The sequence below is a fragment of the Stenella coeruleoalba genome (assembly GCF_951394435.1).
Source record: "Stenella coeruleoalba genome assembly, chromosome: 7".
Classification (NCBI taxonomy): domain Eukaryota; kingdom Metazoa; phylum Chordata; class Mammalia; order Artiodactyla; family Delphinidae; genus Stenella; species Stenella coeruleoalba.
The window spans coordinates 122,621,849-122,642,411 of NC_137153.1; the positions used below are offsets into that span (position 1 = coordinate 122,621,849).

The 20,563-nt window shown below is 51.8% G+C and overlaps 1 protein-coding gene across 12 annotated transcripts in view; it reads left to right on the plus strand.

The window, feature by feature from the left end:
• EHMT1 (euchromatic histone lysine methyltransferase 1) overlaps positions 1-20,563 on the plus strand; it is a gene marked incomplete at its 5' end in the record, with an annotated part of 148,248 nt that overhangs the window by 72,424 nt on the left and 55,261 nt on the right. For 9 of the 12 annotated variants that reach the window (XM_079926328.1, XM_079926325.1, XM_079926324.1 and 6 more), the window contains 4 exons: positions 2,026-2,582; positions 9,663-9,843; positions 13,147-13,304; positions 13,480-13,668. In XM_079926328.1, the coding sequence (XP_079782454.1) occupies positions 2,026-2,582; positions 9,663-9,843; positions 13,147-13,304; positions 13,480-13,668 (1,085 nt within the window). The remainder of the gene's footprint in view (positions 1-2,025; positions 2,583-9,662; positions 9,844-13,146; positions 13,305-13,479; positions 13,669-20,563) is intronic. The other 3 variants (XM_079926326.1, XM_079926322.1, XM_079926327.1) reach the window with 1 other exon arrangement.

Genomic DNA, 20,563 nt, shown 5'->3' on the forward strand with positions numbered 1-20,563 from the left:
GCTGGCGATGCTGAGCATTTTTTTCATGTGCTTATTATCCATTTGTGTATCTTCTTTGGAGAAATGTCAATTCAGATCCTTTGCCCGTTTTTAAAATTGGTTATTGATTTTTATTAATGCATTGTCAGAGGTTTTTAAAAATATATTTTAGGTACAAGTTCCTTATCAGATGTGTGATTTGCAAATACTCTTTTCCAATCTATGGCTTGTCTTTTCACCTTCTTGATGGTATCCTTTGAAGCACAAAATAAAGTCCAACTTACCTGTTTTTCTTTGGTTGCTTGTGGTTTTGTTATAGCATCTAAGAAACCATTGCTTCATAGAAGATCGTAAAGATTTATGCCTGTGTTTTCTTTTTATAGTTACAGATCTTGGAAACGTTTTCAGTTAATTTTTGTATATGGTGTGAGGTAAGGGTCCAACTTTATTCTTTTGCAAGTTGAGATGCATTTGTCCTAGGAGCTTGCCTTTCTGAGCACCTGTCAGCGTCTGGCCCCTGGGTGGCTGTGCTCGACGCCCCGTGACTGTCCGCATCCCCGTCCTCCTTTGTGTTGGGAGAGGCCCATTTCCCCTTCCTTTGCTGTGCTTTTCCACGATTTACTTTGCTGTTTGTGAAAATTTGTTTTCCCTGCACATTTCAGAATAAGGTTATGGAGTTCCTCAATACACTGATTGGAATTTTGATTAGGGTATCATTGAACTTAGAGAGTCAGTTTGAGGCGACATGCATCTTTGTATTTTTGCCGTCACGTTCAAGGTCGTGAGATACTTCCATTAAAATTTTTTTTCTCTGCAGAGACTTTGCATGATCTTGGTTAAAGTTTTATATCCTTTATAGTTTTTCCTGCTTTTTTATGAATACTGTCTTTTTTTTTCCTTATGTTTTCTCAAAAGTTAAGGCCAGCGTAGAAAAATGCCTTTGGTTTTTGTACTTGATTTCAGATTTGGCAGCCTTGCTGCACTCGTGTTTGACTTGCTGACGGACCAGGTGTGCAGGAGAGCCTAACCCTTGTCGCCAGGCCTTGCTCCTCGTTTCTCTCTCCCGTGGGGTCATCTGGGACCCCACTCTTGTGTGAACCTTTGTGGTGTTAATGGATGTCCTGATGTTGTTTCTGATCCTACATGGAATTCATGCAACATTTCTGAATAAGTGTATCTTTGCTGTAGGTTGGCATGCGGCCTTCTCCAAGTTGAGTAGGTTTTCACCTATTCAGTTTTGCCAAGGGTTTTAAAAAAAATTAATAGCTGTTTATTCATTCAGACAGTACTTACTGCACTTGTGTTTCTGTGCTCAGGGTACAGTAGTGAACGTGGACCTCTCCTTGCAGGGGCCAGTACAGTCGTGATGGAGTCGTGGCAGGTGATGTGCTGTAAACAGGGGTACAGGGGTGATGGGTGGTGGGGTCTTGGACGTGACCACAGCCCCTCTGCACCCAGCGCTGTAACTGTGAGCTTTCTGCTGGGGTCTGTAGTGAGGCTCCGCATGTGGCGATCTGCTGGTGGGAAGTGTGTTTCTTGTTTATCAAGTTGAGGAGACGCGCTTCAGAGACCAGGGGTTTGTAACGAGGCTTCTGGCTGACAGACTGAAAACTCACCCTGTTTTCTTTAGGTCTGTTTTTGGGAAGCTGCTCCCGAGGCCTTGTTTCCTGTCTCTGAATCCTACCCAGTTTTGTTTTCCAGTGGTGAATTTGTTCCTGGAGGATATGTAAATCCTGCATAATGTGTTGGAAGTCTTTTAAGAATTCACTGGAGGAGTGGGGTGTTTGTTTCAAGGACCACACCCCACCCACACCTCACTAGGGGCGGGGCGCAGACCGCCCTTCTGGGGATGGGGTCATTCCCCCCTTAACTGACTCACTGTCGAGACAGTGTCTGTGACATACTTTATATTTAATCCGTCTGAACTCAAATGTTTGTCTATGAAATAAAGTGGTTTTTCTTCAGTTTTGTGTAAGCAGGGCAGTGGGGGCTCTCGTGTTGGGGTCGCAGGCGGGGCAGCCACTGACTCTTCTCCTCCTTCCGTAGGGTCACCTATGGCTGCTGATGAAGGCTCGGCAGAGCAGCAGGGAGGGGAGGCCCATGTGGCTGCAGACGGGGAAACCAACGGGTCCTGCGACAAGAGCGATGCCAACGGCCACCCGGCCGCTGTGAAGCACACTCAGGAAAGCACGAGAGTCAGCCCGCAGGAAGGAGCCGGTCCGGTGGCCCGGATAGCAGAAAATGGGATTTTGGACAGAGACACTGAGGTGGGGAAGCAGAACCACATCCGAGCCGACGGCTTCACTCAGACTCCCGTCGTCGGGAGCAACGGCTACTTCCTCGGCAAGGCCCCCCTGTCTGAGCCACCGCTGCGGGTGGCTGGCGCCCTGGCCTCCTCCCTGCCCGGTCACGCCGCGAAGACCCTCCCTGGCGGGGCTGGCAAAGGGAGGACTCCTGGCGCTTTTCCCCAGCCGCCGGCCGCCATGCCAGCCAAGCCCGGGGAAGGCAGCAAGGACACAGAGGACAAGAAGGCCCCGGCCCCGGGCGCTGACGTCAAGGTCCACAGGGCTCGGAAGACCATGCCGAAGTCCATCCCGGGCCTGGTAACGCGTCCCTGTTGGGGTGGGGCCGCTCTCCTGTCTGTCTCCTCTTTTGTTTCGTGTGCGGATGGCAAGTGGACTTCTGTGCGTGGAGGGGAGAGGCCGGGAAGTGGTGGGGTCGTCAGCCACGGTTGCCTGCGGGCCTTGTAGGGTTCCTGAGTGTGACCCGTCAGCCTGCTTTCTGGGCTTCTCCTCGTAGGTGCCTGGGCTCACCGGGAGCTCCTCGTCCGCGTTGGGGAGTTACTGGCTTGGGAGACTCAGCATCCGCCTGTCTCTCTGGGGAGTGAGTAGGCAGGAGGGCGGCTGGGGCCCGGGAGTGACGCGCTACAGACACAGGGCGTGGTTTGCTCCCTGCTTCCTGCACGAAGTCCGGGTGTGCAGTCAGACGCCTGGCATTGCTTGTGCTGGTGCTGCTGGTGCGGGTCGGACCCTTCCCCAGGGGCCCCGCGGCCTGACCCGTGTGTTTCTCCAGCTCTAGAAGGTTCTGCACGGCTTCCCTCCCTGGACCTCCCCTCTTCTCCAGCTCCATCATTTGTCCCTCAAGACCCAGCACTTTGGTCTTGCTGGTCATTCCACATGTTGATGTTTTCAGTTTGACAGTTATATTTTTCATATCCAGTGTCTTGGATTAGTTTTTTAAGAATACCTGCATTGTTAGTTACATCTTTGTCTTATCCTTCAAAAGACAGTTATAACCCTTGCATGGTCTTGGTTACAACTCCTGTCTCCTCACGTGGGGGTTCTGTCTGGCCTTGGCACCTCTTGTTCGGGTGATTTTTCCCCTGAAATGACTTTCCTCCAGAAGCGTGCACATCTTTGTTTCTGTGCTTCCCTGTTGCCTGGCTGTCGCCTGCCTGCTGTGACTGTGGAGCCGGGGGGGTGCTGGAAGCTGGGCCGCAGCCCACTGCCCACGCAGCGTGGGGCCCCTGACGCCCCCAGCCTGACCAGCCCTGGCCTGACTTCTGCCTTTCGTAGTATTTTTATGTACGTGCCGAAAGTTAAACTTTTTAATAATTGTTCACAGGAGGCTGCACAGATAGTACAGAGAGAGCCCATGTCCCCTCCAGCCGGTTTCTCCCAGGGTACCACAGTGTGGGTTTACGTGCCCACCCAGCACTGCGAGCCTCCCTCTGTGGTCACCCCGGCCGTCCCTGACCCCGTCCCCCATCTCTGGAGGCATGTTGTTTCAGGTGTTCTGAAACGCGGGATGGCAGAGTTCGGGGGCTTTCTTCCCTCACTCCGCACCCCTGACCCCCCACCCAGGCTATGTCTGCAGGGCCCTCCTTTGCGTGTCGACAAGTATTGCGTGTGTAACCGCTCGCCCATCGAGGGACATTTGGGGGTTCTCAGCCTTGGGGTGCTCCATTAAAGCTGCTCTGGACATTCACGTACACATTTTTGTTTGGATGAAAGTTTTCGCTTCTCTGGGTAAAATATCCAGGAGCTCAGTTGCAAGGCTATGTGGTAATTGGATATTTAGTTTTATAAGTAACCGCCACGCTGCACTGCACAGGCTACTACATTCTATGTCCCTGCGTCCTCCAGAGGGGTGTTTGGTGTTGCCTCTTCTCTGTCGTAGCTGTGATTCCTCGTCATGGTTTTAGTTTGAACCTCCCTAATGACTGATGGCGTTGAACAACTCTTCATGTGCTTATTTGCCATCTGTATGTCCTTTTTGGTGAAATGTCTTTCATATCTTTTGCCCACTTTACAATTAAATATTTTGGGAGCTTTGAGAGTTTGGGATATGGACCATTGCCAAGTGTTGGTTTGCTGATATTTTCACTTGGTCTGTAGCTGGTCTTCATCCTTTCGCTACTGAAGACCCCATGGTTCTTCTTAAAGCAGAAGTTCTTCATTTTGATGTAGTCCAGCTTACACAGTTTTTTTCTTTTAAGGCTGTGCTTTTGCTGTCATGCCTAAGAACTCTTCACCCAGCCCTAGATCCTGAAGATTTTCTCTAATTTTCATAGTTTTTTAGTTTTATGTGAACTTTAAATATATGGCCTGTTGTGAATTAATTTTTGTGTTAGATTTGAGGCTTAGGGTGAAGTTTATTTATTTATTCACCTACCATGTTTTGGCCCAGCATTATCGAGTTTAAAATGCATGTCAGACAACATTGTTTATTTATCTCCTCGAAATCGTACTCTTATTCCATCCCCACTTTAGAATTTTATTCTAATGTATTTTTATTCTCAAACATCTTTTTATATCCCTCTAGGGGGTTAAAAAAAAAAGCAATCTGAAATTTAATTTCACGAAATATCTCTGACCATAAGGTTTATCTGAGGGTTAGCTTTGTTCTGGTTGGAGTTATTGTGATTAGTAGCAGCTTGCAGTCAATTGCAACACATACTTTGTTGGAAATTACTGAGCACTCTCGGGCTGGTCACTTGTAGTGAAAGAAAAGGGAAGGATTTTGAGGCTTTGGAACCTGATTTCCTGAAGACCAAGCCCATCCACTCCACACCCTGGAAACCATCTGCTCCTGGGACCCCTGCCGGAAGAGGGGATTGGAGACGTGGAGATGGGGGTGCCCTCCTGGCTCCCGGCCCAGGTCCAGACCTGGCCTCTCCTGCCCTCTGGCTTCTCTTCTCCCCAGACCCAGTTTAGTCTCGTTTGCTTTTCTTAGGAAAGCATGTTTTATTGAAAATTGCGTTTTGAAAACAGTCATCCCCATGATAGAAAGAGTGTTACATGCTTATGGCAAGAAATCCATTGTACTTTAAGAGTTTAAAAATGCAGGGGTTTTCACAGCCTGGTGGCCTCGCATCCCCAGGCAGGGCAGAGCCAGTTTGCCTCTCGGACCCAATGCCTGTGCCATCAGAAGGTGCCGACACAGGGTTAGGCTCAGCCACCGTTCACGCAAAGGAAGTGAGAACTTCTGGAAGGAGACCCATTTATCCCGCATTGGCACGCCAGTGTAGACCCGTCTCCCTAACTGAATTGTGCTCATTCCTGGAGGTGCCACACGGGGACCTCTGGCTTCTCCTTGGGTGGCTGTGTCCCTGCGCTCTCCCTGGCTCCTTCCACACGGCCCCCCAGTAGTCCCTGGGTTCTGGAGAGAAGATGCGGGCCTGGCTGGGTACTCTCGGTCCGGGTGGGGCGGGTCCTCCTGCAGCTGGGGTGCAGGTGGGTGTTTGCTGCACCCGGAAGCGGGGGCACCAGGTGGGTGTGAGGACTCGTCCCAGTTGGGCCAGGCCCGACAGTGGCTGGGGTGAGGAAGGGAGAGCCGCTGAGCAGAGTGAGCACTGAGGTGGGGAGGCCAGCGGGGGCCAGGCGCGGTTGCCCTCGGGCGTCTGGGTCACACACTGTGACCCGGGCGCGTGGCAGGTAGGTGTTGGCGTGGGTCCTCTCTCCACGTGGGGGACTGGCTGGGGCTCTGCGGTGCCCCGCCGGGAGGTCAGGCGCCAGCCGCTCCGCCTCGGTGGGTTTGCTTTGTCAGATGATGGGGCCCTAACAGAGTTTAGGGTCTTCACTCAAGTTCAGCAGTTTTTAATTTTGTTTTTTAGATTTTCAAAAATAATACCTTGAATCAAAGAATGGATTTTGTGCCCGAGTGAGAACGAGCCTCACGTGGCTGTTGCCTTCTCAGATTTAGCTTCTGCCTTCATCCATTTATCCTTTAAGCTCCTGTGTCACGTCTGTCTTGCAAGCACTGGTGGAGGTGGTAGCTGCGTGGTCTCTGAGGTCGTTCGTGGGAGGAGTGAGGGAGCGATCGTGTCAAAGCAGTGACCTTGAGACAAAGCCCACATATTTGAGAAGGACTGGAGAACTGACCCAGCTAACAGGTTACCTTTACCAGGGCTGTCTGTGCCAGGGCACGTTAGCGGTGGAGGCCACGGAGGAGGCCTCGGCCTGTGCTGTGTGAGGAGGAGCTGCGTGCGGGCCCAGGCGGGGAGCCTGGCAGAGGAGCCAGAGGGCTGAGCGTGGGTCCCGCTGGGAGAAGCCGAGTCCAGGGCCGCCCCGGCAGGCCTGTTGGCATCTCCCCGATGTCGACTCCCAGAGATGTGGACGCTGTATTAAAATACGCATAACATAGAATTTGCCATTCTAACCATTTTTGAGTATCCAGCTCAGGGGCATTAAGCACATTCACATTGTTGTGCGGCCGTCGCCACCATTCTCCCCAGGACTTCCTCGTCTCCACAGACTGACGCTCTGTCCCCATTAAACACTCACTCCCCTTCCCCACCCCCAGCCCTGGGCCCTGACATCTACTTTCTGTCTCGGATTGACTACGCTTGGTCCCTCATATGAGGATTTGTCCTTTTGTGCCTGGCCTGTTTCACTCAGCACAATGTCCTCGAGACAATGTAGCCTCTGTCAAAACTTCCTTCCTTTTTAAGGCCGGATAATATTCCATTGCATGCGTGTACGTATACACACATGTACATTTAGTTTATCCATCATCCATCAGTGGGCACTTGGGTTGCCTCCACCCCTTGTCTGTCGTGAACGATGCTGCTGTGAACACAGTTGTACAAAGAGCTCTTCGAGTCCCTGCTTTTGATTCTTCAGAGTGTGCACCCAGAAGTGGAATTGGCAGGATCATAGGATAATTCCATCTACTTCTTGAGGAAGCCCCACGCTGTTGTCCACAGCATCTGCGCCATTTTACCTTCCCCCCAGCAGCGCACCGAGGCCCCAGTGTCTCCGTACCTTCACCAACACTTGTTTTCTGTTTGTTTGATAGTAGCCATCCCAGGAGTGTGAGGTGGTCTCATTGCGGTTTTGAGTCGCATTTTCCTGATGATCAGTGATGTTAAATTAAGCATCTTTTCATGTGCTTTGTGGCCATTTGTATGTCTTCTTTGGAGAAATATCTATTCAGATGCTTTACCCATTTTTAAATTGGGTTTTTTTGTTGTTGTTGAGCTGTAGAGTTCTTTATATATTCTATGCATGATTCCCTTATCGGATATATAATTTGCAAATATTGTCTCCCATTCTATAGGTTGCCATTTCTTTCTATTGATTTTGTCCTTTGATGCATAGAAATTAAAAAAAATTTTAATGGACGTGTAATTGACTTACAATATATTAGTTTCAGGTTTACAGCATAGTGATTCAATATCTTTATATATTACAAAAGAATCACCAGGAATAGTCTAGTTACCATCTGTCACCATTCAAAGTTATTACAGTATTGTTGACTGTATTCTCCATGCTGTGTGTTACATCCCCATGACTTACTTATTATATAACTGTTGGTTTGTACTTTTTAATCCCCTTCACCTGTTTTGTCTGTCCTCCCCCACCTCTCTACCCGCTATTTATTCTCTGTATTTATGAGTGTTTCTGTTTTGTTATGTTTGTTCATTTGTTTTGCTTTTTAGATTCCACATATAAGTGAAATCATGGTATTCGTCTTTTTCTCTGACTTATTTCATTTAGTGTAGTACCTCTGGATCCATCTGTATTGTCACAAACAGCAAGGTTTCATTCTTTTTTATGGCTGAGTAATATTCCATTGTGTGTGTGTATAAATACACCACATCTTCTTTATCCATTTGTCTGTTGACGGGCATTTAGGTTGCTTCCACATCTTGGCTATCATAAATAGTGCTACAGTGAACACAGGGGTGCATTTATCTTTTTGAACTATTGTTTTTGTATTCTTTGGATAAATACCCAGGAGTGGAATTGCTGGATCATATAGTAGTTCTATTTTTAACTTTTTGAGGAACCTCCATAGTGGCTGCACTAGTTTGCATTCCCACCAGCAGTGCACTAGGGTTCTATTTTCTCCACACCCTCTCCAACGTTTGTTATTTGTGGTCTTTTTGATGATAGCCATTCTTACAGGCGTGAGGTGATGTCTCATTGTGGTTTTGATTTATAAGAAATTTTTTATTTTATTTTTTTATTTTTGGCTGCGTTGAGTCTTCGTTGTTGCGCACGGGCTTTCTCTAGTTGCAGTGAGCTGGGGCTACTCTTTGTTGCTGTGCGCGGGCTTCTCACTGCGGTGGCTTCTCTTGTTGTGGGGCACAGGCTCTAGGCGCGCGGGCTTCAGTAGTTGTAGCTCGCGGGCTCTGGAACGCAGGCTCAGTAGTTGTGGTGCATGGGCTTAGTTGCTCTGCGGCATGTGGGATCTTCCCGGACCAGGGCTTGAACCTGTGTCCCCTGCATTGGCAGGTGGATTCTTAACCACTGCACCACCAGGGAAGTCCCTATAAGAAATTTTTAATTTTAATAAAGTCTAATTTATCTTTTTTCTTTTGTTGCCTGTGCTTTTGTTGTAATATCCAAGGATTCATTGCCAAATCCAATGTCATGAAGCTTCCCCCGTTTTCTTCTAGGAGTCTTACAGTTTTAGGTCTTTGATCTGTTCAGAGTTAATCTCTGTCAGTGGTATAAGGTGAAGGTGCACCTCCATCCTTTTGCAGGTGGCTGTCCAGTTTCCCTGCCCCATACATTGAAGGATCACACCTGCTTTGTGCACAACGAAATGTGGTTCAGTGGAATCGGGTTTGAGATCAGACTGTCTCAAGGCTGTAGGTGACTCTGGGGAAGCAAGTGGTGGTGGGGTGCTGAGTGGTGTCCGGAGCAAAGGCAGGGCTGTTGGTCGGTGCCAGGGGGTTGACGTCCACATCACAGGCTGTTGTGGTCTCAGAAGGCTAAGGCCGAGACACTGAGGAAATGGGTAAAACTGAGCAAAAGCGTCTTTAAGGTGTAACATGATGATCTGTCGTGGCGTGAAAACCACTTGGGGGATGTGCACTGTGTAGCCGTGATCACCTGGAATGTGCCCCATCTGGGTATTTGCAAACGTAGTCATAGTTTATTACCTAAATCACAGGCTGGCTGGCTTTCTGTAAAGGCCCAGGTGGGAGACGGTCCCGGTTCTGGGTGCCGCATGTGTCACAGCCGCTGCTACTTCCCTGCAGAAACGCAGACTCTGTTCTTGGCCTGTGACGCCGACCCGCGCCTGTCACAGGCGCTCTGGTGGCAGCGGGTTTCTGCGCTCTCCCCTCTCTCCTCAGCGCACATCTCTCGGGGGAGTGGTTTGGTGGGAGAGGCACGCTGTTTCATCGCTGCCTGCCTGTGCGTCATTGTCGCGTTGTCTTTGTTTTGAAGCACGCGGCCAGTAAGGACCCCAGGGAAGGCCGGGACGCCCGTGACCCTGAGGAGCCGAAAGAGGAGTTGAGCAGAAATGCCTCGGATTTTGGACGACAGCAGCTTTTACCCCCCTTCCCGCCCCTTCACCAGTCGCTACCTCAAAACCAGTGCTACGTGGCCACCACGAAGGCACAGACAGGTAAAGGGAACCTGCCGCCGCCTCTCTCGGGCGTGTCCCGAGCCTGCACCACAGAGGACGCGGGCCCCGCTCCACCCTCACCCGGTGCTGCGTCGCGTCCTCCGCTTGTTTTCAGCTTCCAGGTGAAGATCGTTTTCATTCTGACAGTCTGCGGCCTTGGTCTGATTGGGTGGCGGGCTCTGGATCTGAGGAGTCTCCCAGCTCATGGATTCAGTACTGCAGGGGCGCCGTGGTTCAGGTGCGGGTGGCCGTGGGGCGGCCCCCTCCCACCCCGAGCCACCTCTCCTCACGCTCACCTGGGGGCGTGGAGGAGCATCGGGTGCCTTGTGGGGCCTTTCGCAGGAGGGGGGCGCTGGTGAGCGGCCCCCAGGGAGGCTGCCGTGGCAGGCGTGCCCGTAGAGCCTGCTTCCTCTGCAGACCCCTCCAGCGCAGACAGGCCTCTCTGCCAGGCCCGGCTCACATCGCCGAGGACTCACAGACGAGGGGGAGGCGGCCCCCCGAGGGGCTGCCCTGGGGTGGTCATGTGCTGGTTGGGGCCTGTCTTCCTTAGGACTTTCAGGACACTTGTTGCTTATCAGTAATTTCAGACCAGAGGTTCTGCAGAGGATGCCTGTGGCCTCCCCCGTCCCCCTCCCTCCATTCCACCCCGTGCACAGTTGCGCATCCTTCTCCCGCCCAGCGTGTAACGTTTACTTCTGAACGTGCGTGGAAGTTGCAGACATGGGGCCCTGGGCGCGTCCCTGTTGTGCGTGGCGCCCTCTCGGGCAGTCGCTGTAGTGTCAGAGCCTGAAAGGGCCCCCCGTGTGACACGTCGTCCAGGCCTCAGGCCCCGCTCGCCTTTGCCAGTCAGTTGTCCCAGGAGGCATTTCTGGCCGGCTTCCTGCAGTCCCTTAGTGTGCGTCTGGACATCTGGAGCGTCCCCCTGGGGTCGCTGCTGTCTTCCCGGGTCAGGCTCGGGTCACTGCCGTCCCCGAGGGGCGTGTGTCCTTGCTGCGTCCCCTGGGAGTGGGGTGTGGGTGTTGGTCCTGCTGCGGCAGGGCTGGGTCTACAGGCCCTTGGGTTGTTGTCCTTTGTGTCTTTGGAGACGGGACTTAGAGGGTTGCATGGTCCCACCTGGCAGCTTGAGCATCTAGGGACCCACTCCCAGACTGATCGTCCCAGGATGGCTTCCAATTCCATTGCCCTGTCCTTACTTCCTAGTGGAGCTTCTGCTGGAATGAAGGGCCTCCCCTTTCCAGCCTTGCCTCTGTCTCAACTCACGGATCCTTTTGTGAGTCTCTGGGCTCCAGTCCGTCACCGTCATGTTCAAATTGCCCCAGGTTTGCCCTTCAGGCTGGCTCCTGAGTCCTCCGATGTGACCCCATCACTTTGTGAGGACTTCCTGGCTACACCAGGTGGACCCAGCCCGTCTTGTCCTTCCCCAGTCCTGGGACTAGCTGTGTCTCCAGGGAGTCCTTGTTCTGTTTGTTGGAGCGCTGTGGTTGGTTAGAAAACAGGGTCAGTCTGTCTCCCCACCACCTCCAACTTTTGGTCTATTTCAACTCAGTATTATTTGTTTCAAAGAGTTAAAGCTGGACAGAGTTGCATGTCTCTGTGGAATTAAACCCATGTGTGTAGGGCTTGGCAAGGAATGTCAGGAGTCGGTACTTCTGTTAAAAAGTTAAGATTGGGGAATTCCCTCGCAGTCCAGTGGTTAGGACTCCATGGGTGTGGGTTCAGTCCCTTGTCAGGGAACTAAGATCCTGCAAGCCACAAGGATCTTTTATCTTAATAAAAATTAAGATTGTTCCTATTTTAGCTTTATTATTTCCTTATCTGTTCAATCCAAGTTTTCTAAACAGAAATGCTGAGTGTGTTTAGCAGTTTCCCACGTGGGTCCTTCTCTGCCTCTGTTTCCTTACCTGAGGGCCGGAGGCGGAGACGGGGCCTGCGGGCTCAGGACAGTGTGAACAGCCTGGTGCCTGGCGCTCCTGCAGCAGCTGCCCGGCTCCCTCCCCAGGGAGGTGGCAGGCCCCTCTTGCTGTGCCTGCAGCGTCCTCACCCCGGGGTGGGGGGGGGGGGAGCAGGGGCCCGTGGGGACGTGGCCCTGTGTGACGGCGTCGCTGCAGACCTGGAACTGCCTGCCTCGTTCTTCAAACCTTCCTCCTCCCCACTTCCCCTGGCCGGTGCATTACGCTGTCACAGGAAGTACACGCTTTCGGGCCATCTCTTCTTGTCACTGTGGTGACAGCCCCGCCCCGGAGGGCCTGCTCTTGCCGTCGTGCTGCGGCGCGAGCGGAGACGAGATGGCAAGTTTGCACGGAGCTCACAACCCACCCGCCTCCTCCTGGGGGGGGCACCTCCGCCAGCTCACCTGTGCTCCGTTCAGCGCGTGGACGGTCGGCGTTTCCACGTAAACACGTGTGGCCCACGTGGCGATTGTCCTCAGTGTCCTGGCTTCGCCACGCACCTGCGAGGGGCTGTCATTCTGACCCCTGGCGCCCATGGCCGACGTGCATCCTTTCTCCCCGTATCCCTTCTCTGCATTTCGTAGAAATAAAACGTAAGGTATTTCTTTCAGCCCTTTCGTGGAGTTCCTCCGTGTTTAAAGCAGTGGTTTTCAGATTTTTTTTTTTATACCCTGGAACTTTTTACACAAATAAAACATCACAGAGACCCTCATTCTGTCAAAGCAGTAAACCTGGGGCTGCTTTGCCCAGAATGGCGTCAGGGGCCGCGAGTCCCCAAGCCCCTGCTCGGTACCCCCTCCACTGCTGCGCTTGTCAGGAGACCTTGCTCCCAGGCCTCTCCCTCCCTGGCCCTTGTGTGCAGGGATAGCTCGCTGGGCCCTTGTTTCCAGTATCCTTCCCCGTGGTCCGTGAAGTGCTGAGCGAGGATGGCGGGTCCAGGTGACAGTGGTGTAAGTCCACTCTTCAGTGGCTGCACGTCGGCGGTGGACCCTCTGGACACACGAGCAGGAGGGCGTCTGGAGGAGGCCCTTCCTTCTCAGCCCCTCGGAGAGCCCTGCTCAGAGGCTGTCCCAGGTGCACCCGGGCCCGTTCCTGCCAGCTTGAGGGTCTCCTGGTGTTGTGCTGCCTGCTCGGGAGGGGGTGCTCACGTTTGCCCTCCGTACAGCTCGGTGTCTCCTTGTGGACAAATCCTGTATCTGTGACGGGTTTTCAGCTTTCTCTGTGCAACTTAAGACACTGTTGAGTGCTGATGATTTTGGTGATGAGAGTTTGTGAACTGTCACCTACCTCTAAAAACATTTGAATGGCATTTCTTTTCTTCTCTCGTCCCCTTTTGACTTTTTTTTTTTTTTAGCTTGCTTGCCTTTTGTTTTAGCAGCTGCAGTATCTCGGAAGAAAAAACGAAGAATGGGAACCTATAGCCTGGTTCCTAAGAAAAAGACCAAAGTGTTAAAACAGAGGACGGTGATTGAGATGTTTAAGAGCATAACTCATTCCACGGTGGGCTCCAAGGTAAGGGTGCGGGCCAGGCTGCGGGGGCTGCCCTCCATCTCTGCTCCAGGGTGGCCCCCGCCCGCCCCAAGCTCTCGTCTTCCGGCACAGTCGCCACCCCCTCCCCTGCCCCGCCCCGTGGGCCTTGCCCCGAGGAGTTGGTGGGGTCCTGACGTGGGCTTCTGGCGTGTTCCAGGGCGAGAAGGACCTGGGTGACGGCTCCCTCCACGTGAACGGGGAGAGCCTAGACATGGACTCTGAGGAGGACGACTCGGAGGAGCTGGAGGAGGATGAGGACCAGGGCGCCCAGCCGGCCACCGCGTTCCCTGCCGAGGGCAGCAGGGCCTCCAAGGAGAGTGCGCTGGAGCCTGACCGCAGCCAGAAGGTGGGCGGGACGCACACCGCAGACCTCGGTCCTGGCGGGGGTAGGGGTGGCGGCTGGGCGCTTCTGGGCCTTAATAAAGCCCCCTGTTTACTTCTGGCTGGGATTCTTGTATTTTATTTCTCTTGAATTTTTAGGTAGTTTATTTTCATCAGAGAAGTGTTTGTCTTCCCGTGCAGCGTTCATGGAAGTAAACGGCCTGAGCATTTTTAGGCTTGGGAGTGACAGGAATAATACCATTAATAACCCAAACTGCTAACCGTGGCTGACCGAGTGCCAGTACGGCTTGCCCTTGGCCTTGGCACGGTGTCCCAGGCACCCGGCACAGGTGTGGTCCTTCCGCAGGTGAGGCCTCTGTCCTCCCAGTGGAGTGAGTGCCCAGGGCTGCTGACAGGCCTGTGGGGTGGTACGTGTGCTGGCGTGTCCTTGTTATGGACGCTTCATCCGTGTCCACCCAGGACGAGCTCGGAGTTGGCGGTTTGGTGGCCCTGAAGGCGTGGCACCGGCTGGGGGTGGTGATGCCTTGTCTTGGCTCTCTGTGCACCGGTGCCGAACAGAAATGTGGAGACAGAGTTTTGGAGGAAACGAAATAATAGCTTTATTCTTTGCCAGGCAAAAAGGGAACACAGCAGGCTAGTGCCTCAAGAACTGTGCCCCCCCCTCCCCGGGGAATCAGGAGAGGTCTTAGAGGTGGAGCTTGCAGTCTGCGGATAGGTGATAAGGATCAAAGTAATGAAGGTCTTGAATTTTTCTTCTTCTTGCATTATTTCAAAACGGGTGACAGGCAGCCTGGTAATTGGGTCCGTTTGTTATCGGCTGGGTTATCGGCTGCATTTCTAAAATGCAGAACGCTACAAGGGGTGATTTCCTACAGGGGAGTGCAGGATGTAATTCACATAATGTCAGAGAGTGTTAGAGGTTAGCTTGGTGAAGGATAAGTCTAGTTACAGACACTACAGATTAGTAACAGTTAAAATAAAACTAGGGTTGGGATTTCCCTGGTGGCGCAGTGCTTAAGAATCCGCCTGCCAGTGTAGGGGACATGGGTTCGAGCCCTGGTCCGGGAAGATCCCATGTGCTGCGGAGCAACTAAGCCCGTGCGCCACAACTACTGAGCCTGCGCTCTAGAGCCCGCGAGCCACAACTACTGAAGCCCACGAACCACAGCTACTGAAGCCCGCATGCCCTAGAGCCCGTGCTCCACAAGAGGAGCCACTGCAGTGAGAAGCCTGTGCACTGCAACAAAGAGTAGCCCCCGCTCGCCACATCTAGAGAAAGCCCGCCTGCAGCAACGATAGACCCAGTGCAGCCAAGGGGAAAAAAAAAAAGAAAAGAAAAGCTAGGATTGATTAACTCTTTCAGGCCAGTTTATGTTGTTTCCATAGCCTGCCCATGGCTCCTTTATTTTCCTTGTTTGTCAGAAAAGAAAAGACCCTCATTTCTGTCTTTGCCGCAACATGACAGGGACCACGGGGCTTGTACGGTTTCAGTGATTCAGGGGGCCCAGGGGTGCCGGGCGCAGAATTGAGCAGAGTGGCTGTTGCTGTTGGGGCCCTTCTGATTGGGGGAGGGGTGAGTTAGACACGAAGGCGAAACTGCGGCTGAGAGCCAGGCAGACGTGTGGAGCCGTGGATTTACTGTCCATGCCTCAGACTTGTCTGAGAAAACTTCGGAGCATCTTTAAGATGGACCATTACACCTTACGAGTAATTCTGAAACTAAGGATGGGCAGAGACGTTCCAGTGAGTGTGGCAACAGTGACTTGTTCGAAGTGTATGATTTTGTTGATTAGCTTTTTGCACTTTGCATCAGCCCTGTGGGTACAGCCTTTGACGTGTGTAAAGCATTTTCTTTCAGCTTCTGGAGTTTGGCCATGTTTTTTCTTAGTGTTGCTTAAATTTCAGATTCATATTAGCCATTTATGCCAGTTCTATTTTTTAGCAGGTTTTGGGGCAAAATTTTAAATGTTGGCCCAGCTATTAAGGTATAATTTTTCAAAAATAAATTGGTAGAAAATGCTGACATTAGAGATTTAAAGGAAATTTTAAAATGATTTAAGATATCATTTATTTTTTTTTTCTCTTCCATCTTTTATTATTTTTTCCCTTTCGTGTAGGAAGGAAGCAGTCTCCTAATTCTTGTGGTGGTATTTTGAACGGTGATTTTTACAGACCTGTACTCCCTGCCGCCTGCAGTGGGGACTTGACTCTGGACGTCCAGCCTCCTTAAGGAGCTTTGCCTGTGGCTCCACGAGCTGCTCTTGGCCGGGCCCCTCAGTGGGTGCGCCCCCCCCCCCCCCCCCCCGTAAAGCCATTTCCTGTTGTTAGAGGCGGCACTCGGGGCTCGTAGCATGCGCTTTGTTGAGAGGTAGAATGTGGGCATCTCCAGGTCTCTGCCGCGGTGAGTTGGGAGGGACAGGCTTCATCCGCATGTCCCCGTATCTCGGTGTTTGCTGCAGGTCTGAATGCGCCGGGCAGCTTCGCACACAACTGGCTGTCAGGGTTTGTTGTCTAGCGACCCCGTTTCCGCTGGGTCATGTGGTCTGGCAGCCTTACGTGAGCGCAGGGCTGACCTGTTGCTCGGAGGTGTGTGCTGTCCAGCCTTGGCTGCGATGTCAGAGCTCATGGCTGCTAGTCTGTTTCTGTATGATTTCTGGGTTCGGGGTTCTAATTACAATACACAGACGTTTCCCTGTGGCGATTTAGAATATGTTGATGTAAGCTATCTTCTAACTCTTCGTGGGCTTCATTCTTTATATATAAACATTTGATTCAGAGAATTTTTGATGAAATGTGAGGTAGAGACAGTCAAAGTGGGTGAATTTTATGGTATATAAATTATACCTCAGTAAAGCTTTTTGAACAAAACGTGAGGTCAGGGTTGTGTGGCCTCCCTCACATGGTGAGCCGCGTGTGCCAGCACTGTTTATTGACTGACATTTGCTTCCTTGCTGATTTAAAATGCCACCTCTGTCACATACCACGCGGCATTTGAATGTGAGTCTATCTCTGGATTCTCTATTTTGATGGAGGTCCTCATCTTCCGGAAAGAATCTAGACACTGAGTAACACTGAGTTAGTCTAGATACTGATACAAAGGAAGAAAATTAAATGGGTATCAAGCTAACAAAAGAATCAGGAAATAAATAAAAGCAGAATCAAGAAGAAAATGTGGAAAACAAAGTAAGATGGCAGGAGCAGATCTAAACAGATCAGTGACAGTAACAGAGAGTCATGGATTTGTTATGTGACCTGTTCCGGAGACGAGAAAGATGGGAGACACGCCAGCCGGTTCTGAGGCTAAACCTGCCTTAAAGTCAGCCAGACACAACCGTGTATCAGGGGACAAGGGCAGGGGAGGCTGCGGCCTCCAGGAAAGCTCTTCGCAGGACCTGCTGAGGTAGCGGAGCAAAGGAGAGAGACTGGAAGGCATGTCACAGGGTCCAGCTCCCTGCCGCGTGGACTTGGGGACGGGGCACAGGTCAGCGGTGCCCAGGGCAGGAGCACGCGGGTGGCGCCCCGCTCCGGTCCCCGTGGCAGGGTTGCCTCTGCTCTTGTTCTGGGCTTCGGTGCAATCACGCAGGAGGCACTCCTTTTTCTGAGTGTGGCTCGTTTTACTCTGTGTTGTGTTTGTGCGATTTATTTATGCTGTTAGTTCATTTTCACTGTTGTGTGATGGTGGTTTTTAAGGTGGCCCAGGGTCTCGGAGACCCTCCAGGGTTATAATAGTCCTGGGATGTTACCTGCCTTTCTCACTCTCCTTTGAGGGAGCCACGCCGCAGGTGTAAGTGTCTGCAGCGGCGCGTGTTCACGGACTCACGGGCCCCCACAGCCCTTGGCTGTTCTCGGTAGTTTCTGAGGCCAGAGCGTTGGGAGCCAAGTGGGGCCGCACCCCTCTGGACGGGTGTGTGCGGGGCTCCAGCGGGGCTGTTGCCCACGTCTGGCACATCCGCGAGGGGAGCTGCACGTCCTGTGTGTGCATCACGGGCTTGTAAACTTGGTGGGCTGCCCTCCTGGCGCGGCTGAGCGCTCTCACACTGCAGTTCTGATTTGCGTTTCCCTGGTTTCCGAGAAGCTTGGGTACTTTTTTTTTTTTTTTTTGCGCTACGCGGGCCTCTCACTGCTGTGGCCTCTCCCGTTGCGGAGCACAGGCCCTGGACGCGCAGGCTCAGCGGCCATGGCTCACGGGCCCAGCCGCTCCGCGGCATGTGGGATCTTCCCAGACCGGGGCACGAACCCGTGTCCCCTGCATCGGCAGGCGGACCCTCAGCCACTGCGCCACCAGGGAAGCCCTGGGTACTTTGTTGTATGTTTATTTGCTGTTTGGATGCCTTCTCTTGTGCAGTGCCTGTTTGGGACCCAGCTGTTTATCTCTGTAGTTATTGGTCCTTCTAAAAAGTCGATTTGTAGCAAGTGAGGCCCTGTGTGTATGTGGCCAGCACGGTGCCTCCTTCTCCACGTAGGGGGCTGACTCCTCACCGATGACCGGTGTCCTTGTCTCCGCACTGGTGTGGATGGGGCAGGTGGGTGCGGGTTGTCTCGGGCGCTCACGGGGCCTGCTGGCTCGGGTCCCCCGCCCTGTGTGGCCTCTGCCTGGCTTAGTCCTACACCGTCTGTCCAGTCAGGTGCCAGCTGTGGTGTTCCCCTCCCTTCTCACCCCAAGCGCCTCACGTCTGTTTCTGTAGCTGCTGTGTGTGCAGTTTTCAAGTACTTATTCCTTATAAGGAGTTATTCCTTATTCCTCCCTTTACAGTCACAGGAGTTTTGGAAGTTGTTAATCTGCCCACTTTGATGGGTAGTTTCACTGCTCAGTATTTTTAAAATAAGAAACTACCCAATGAAATTTAAAGATAACATTTAAATAAAGCTTATTATAAAGATATCAGAATCCTACAAAAAAGGTTATATTTAATGGCGAAAGTTTTAAACCATTACTAATACCAGTGATAAAAAGAGTGTAGGTTGGGACTTCCCTGGTGGTCCAGTGGTAAAGAATCCACCTTCTAATGCACGGGATGCGGGTTCGATCCCTGGTCAGGGAACTAAGATCCCACATACCACGGGGCAACTAAGCCCGTGCACCAGAACTACTGAGCCCACACGACTCGACGAGAGCACCCACATGCCACAACTACAGAGCCCACGTACCACAACTAGAGAGCGAAAACCCACATGCCACAACTAGAGAGAAGCTCGCATGCCACATCGAAGGGTCCCACGTGCTGCAAGTAAGACCCGATGCAGCCAAAAAAAAAAAAAGGAAGAAAAGAAAAGTGCGGGTTGCCACTTCCTCCCCTCACTCGAGCACGCCACATTGGTCATTCTTGCTGTGATGCTGTAAGGTGAAAACCGGAAGGAAACATTAATCTTTTAAAGGACAAGGGAGTTTGCTGGGAATATAATCACCCATCTAAGGAAATCCAAGGAAACCAGTTGAGCGGCTGCTGTAGCCAGTGAGCTGAGCTTGTGTGGTCCTGCCAGTCGGAAAATATAAGGACAGCTTGTCAATAATATCAGTAAACACCCGACAATACTTGTTAACCTCCTGAACGGAACACGTCAGGCTGTGCATATGTACAGCCACTGGTGCTTGCCAGAGTCCCTGCTCCACCTGGACGGTCTTGAGGCCGGTATATCAGTGTGGGTCCTTAGAAGGTAAGGATTCTTTGAACAACAAAACCACAATATCACACCTAAAAATTAGCTGTCAGTCTTTAATATCACCACAGCGCTTAGCAATACATTTAACAAGAAATGTGTGTTATCTATAAGGAGAAAATAGTAAAACTTTACTGAAAGAGGTTAAAAAAAAGAATAAGTTCATGGAATGACCCATTATTTGTCTGAATGAGAAGATCCATTCTTTCATCTCCCTTTCCCCATGTTATCCATGAATTCAGAGCTGTTCTCATCAAAATTCCCACAGGATTTTCTGTGGGACCAGCTGACACGGGAGCCGTTCACAGTGAGAACGGGCTGGGGGGTGGGGGAGAGGTTAGCAGAACAGATACGGAGGGGGTTCAAGCGGGGATTCGTGCAGGCACGGCAGAGCCATGAGAGCGCGGAGCAGGGTGGCCACGGTGCACCTGTCTGTCTGCAGAGATACAGTTTGTTGTAAGGGTTGGGTTTTCAGTTTGTTCGCAAGGGATCATGAACTTTTCAATAAATGTTGTTGGGAAAATTGGGGGCCAAGTGAAGGCCGGCCCTTAGATCAAGGTGCACAGCAAATGTGCCCTGCACTCTGGCATAGTGGGGTGACGGCTGCACAACGCTGAGTCCACTCAAGGCCGCTGGACTGTGTGCTTGAAAGGGCGAATTTCAGGGCAGGTGAATCATAAACCCGTAAGGCTGCTATTTAAGAAAGCAAACTCCAGAAGATGTAAAGTGTCAACACAAAATATTTAAGCGTGGGAAAAAGGTTGGAAACCGTTTTTCTAATCTCAAATGAAGGCCTTCTGTTTTAAGACACAAACCTAGAAGCCACGAAGGGAGAGACTGAGAGGTTCAACTTGTCCAGATGAAAACCCCAGAAGTTTTTTTTTTTTTTTTTTTTTTTTTTTTTTTTGGCGGTACGCGGGCCTCTCACTGTTGTGGCCTCTCCCGTTGCGGAGCACAGGCTCCGGACGCGCAGGCTCAGCGGCCGTGGCTCACGGGCCCAGCCGCTCCGCGGCATGTGGGATCTTCCCGGACCAGGGCACGAACCCGTGTCCCCTGCATCGGCAGGCGGACTCTCAACCGCTGCGCCACCAGGGAAGCCCAGAAGCTTTACTTTAAAAGGAAATAGCAGAAGCAGAGCCTATAGAGCTTGATAGGAGAATGTTTATAACATATTTAACAGACGGTGTGTGTGTGTAGCTTCCGCAGTTACTAAGAAAGCAAGGACCCAGTGGAAGTACAGG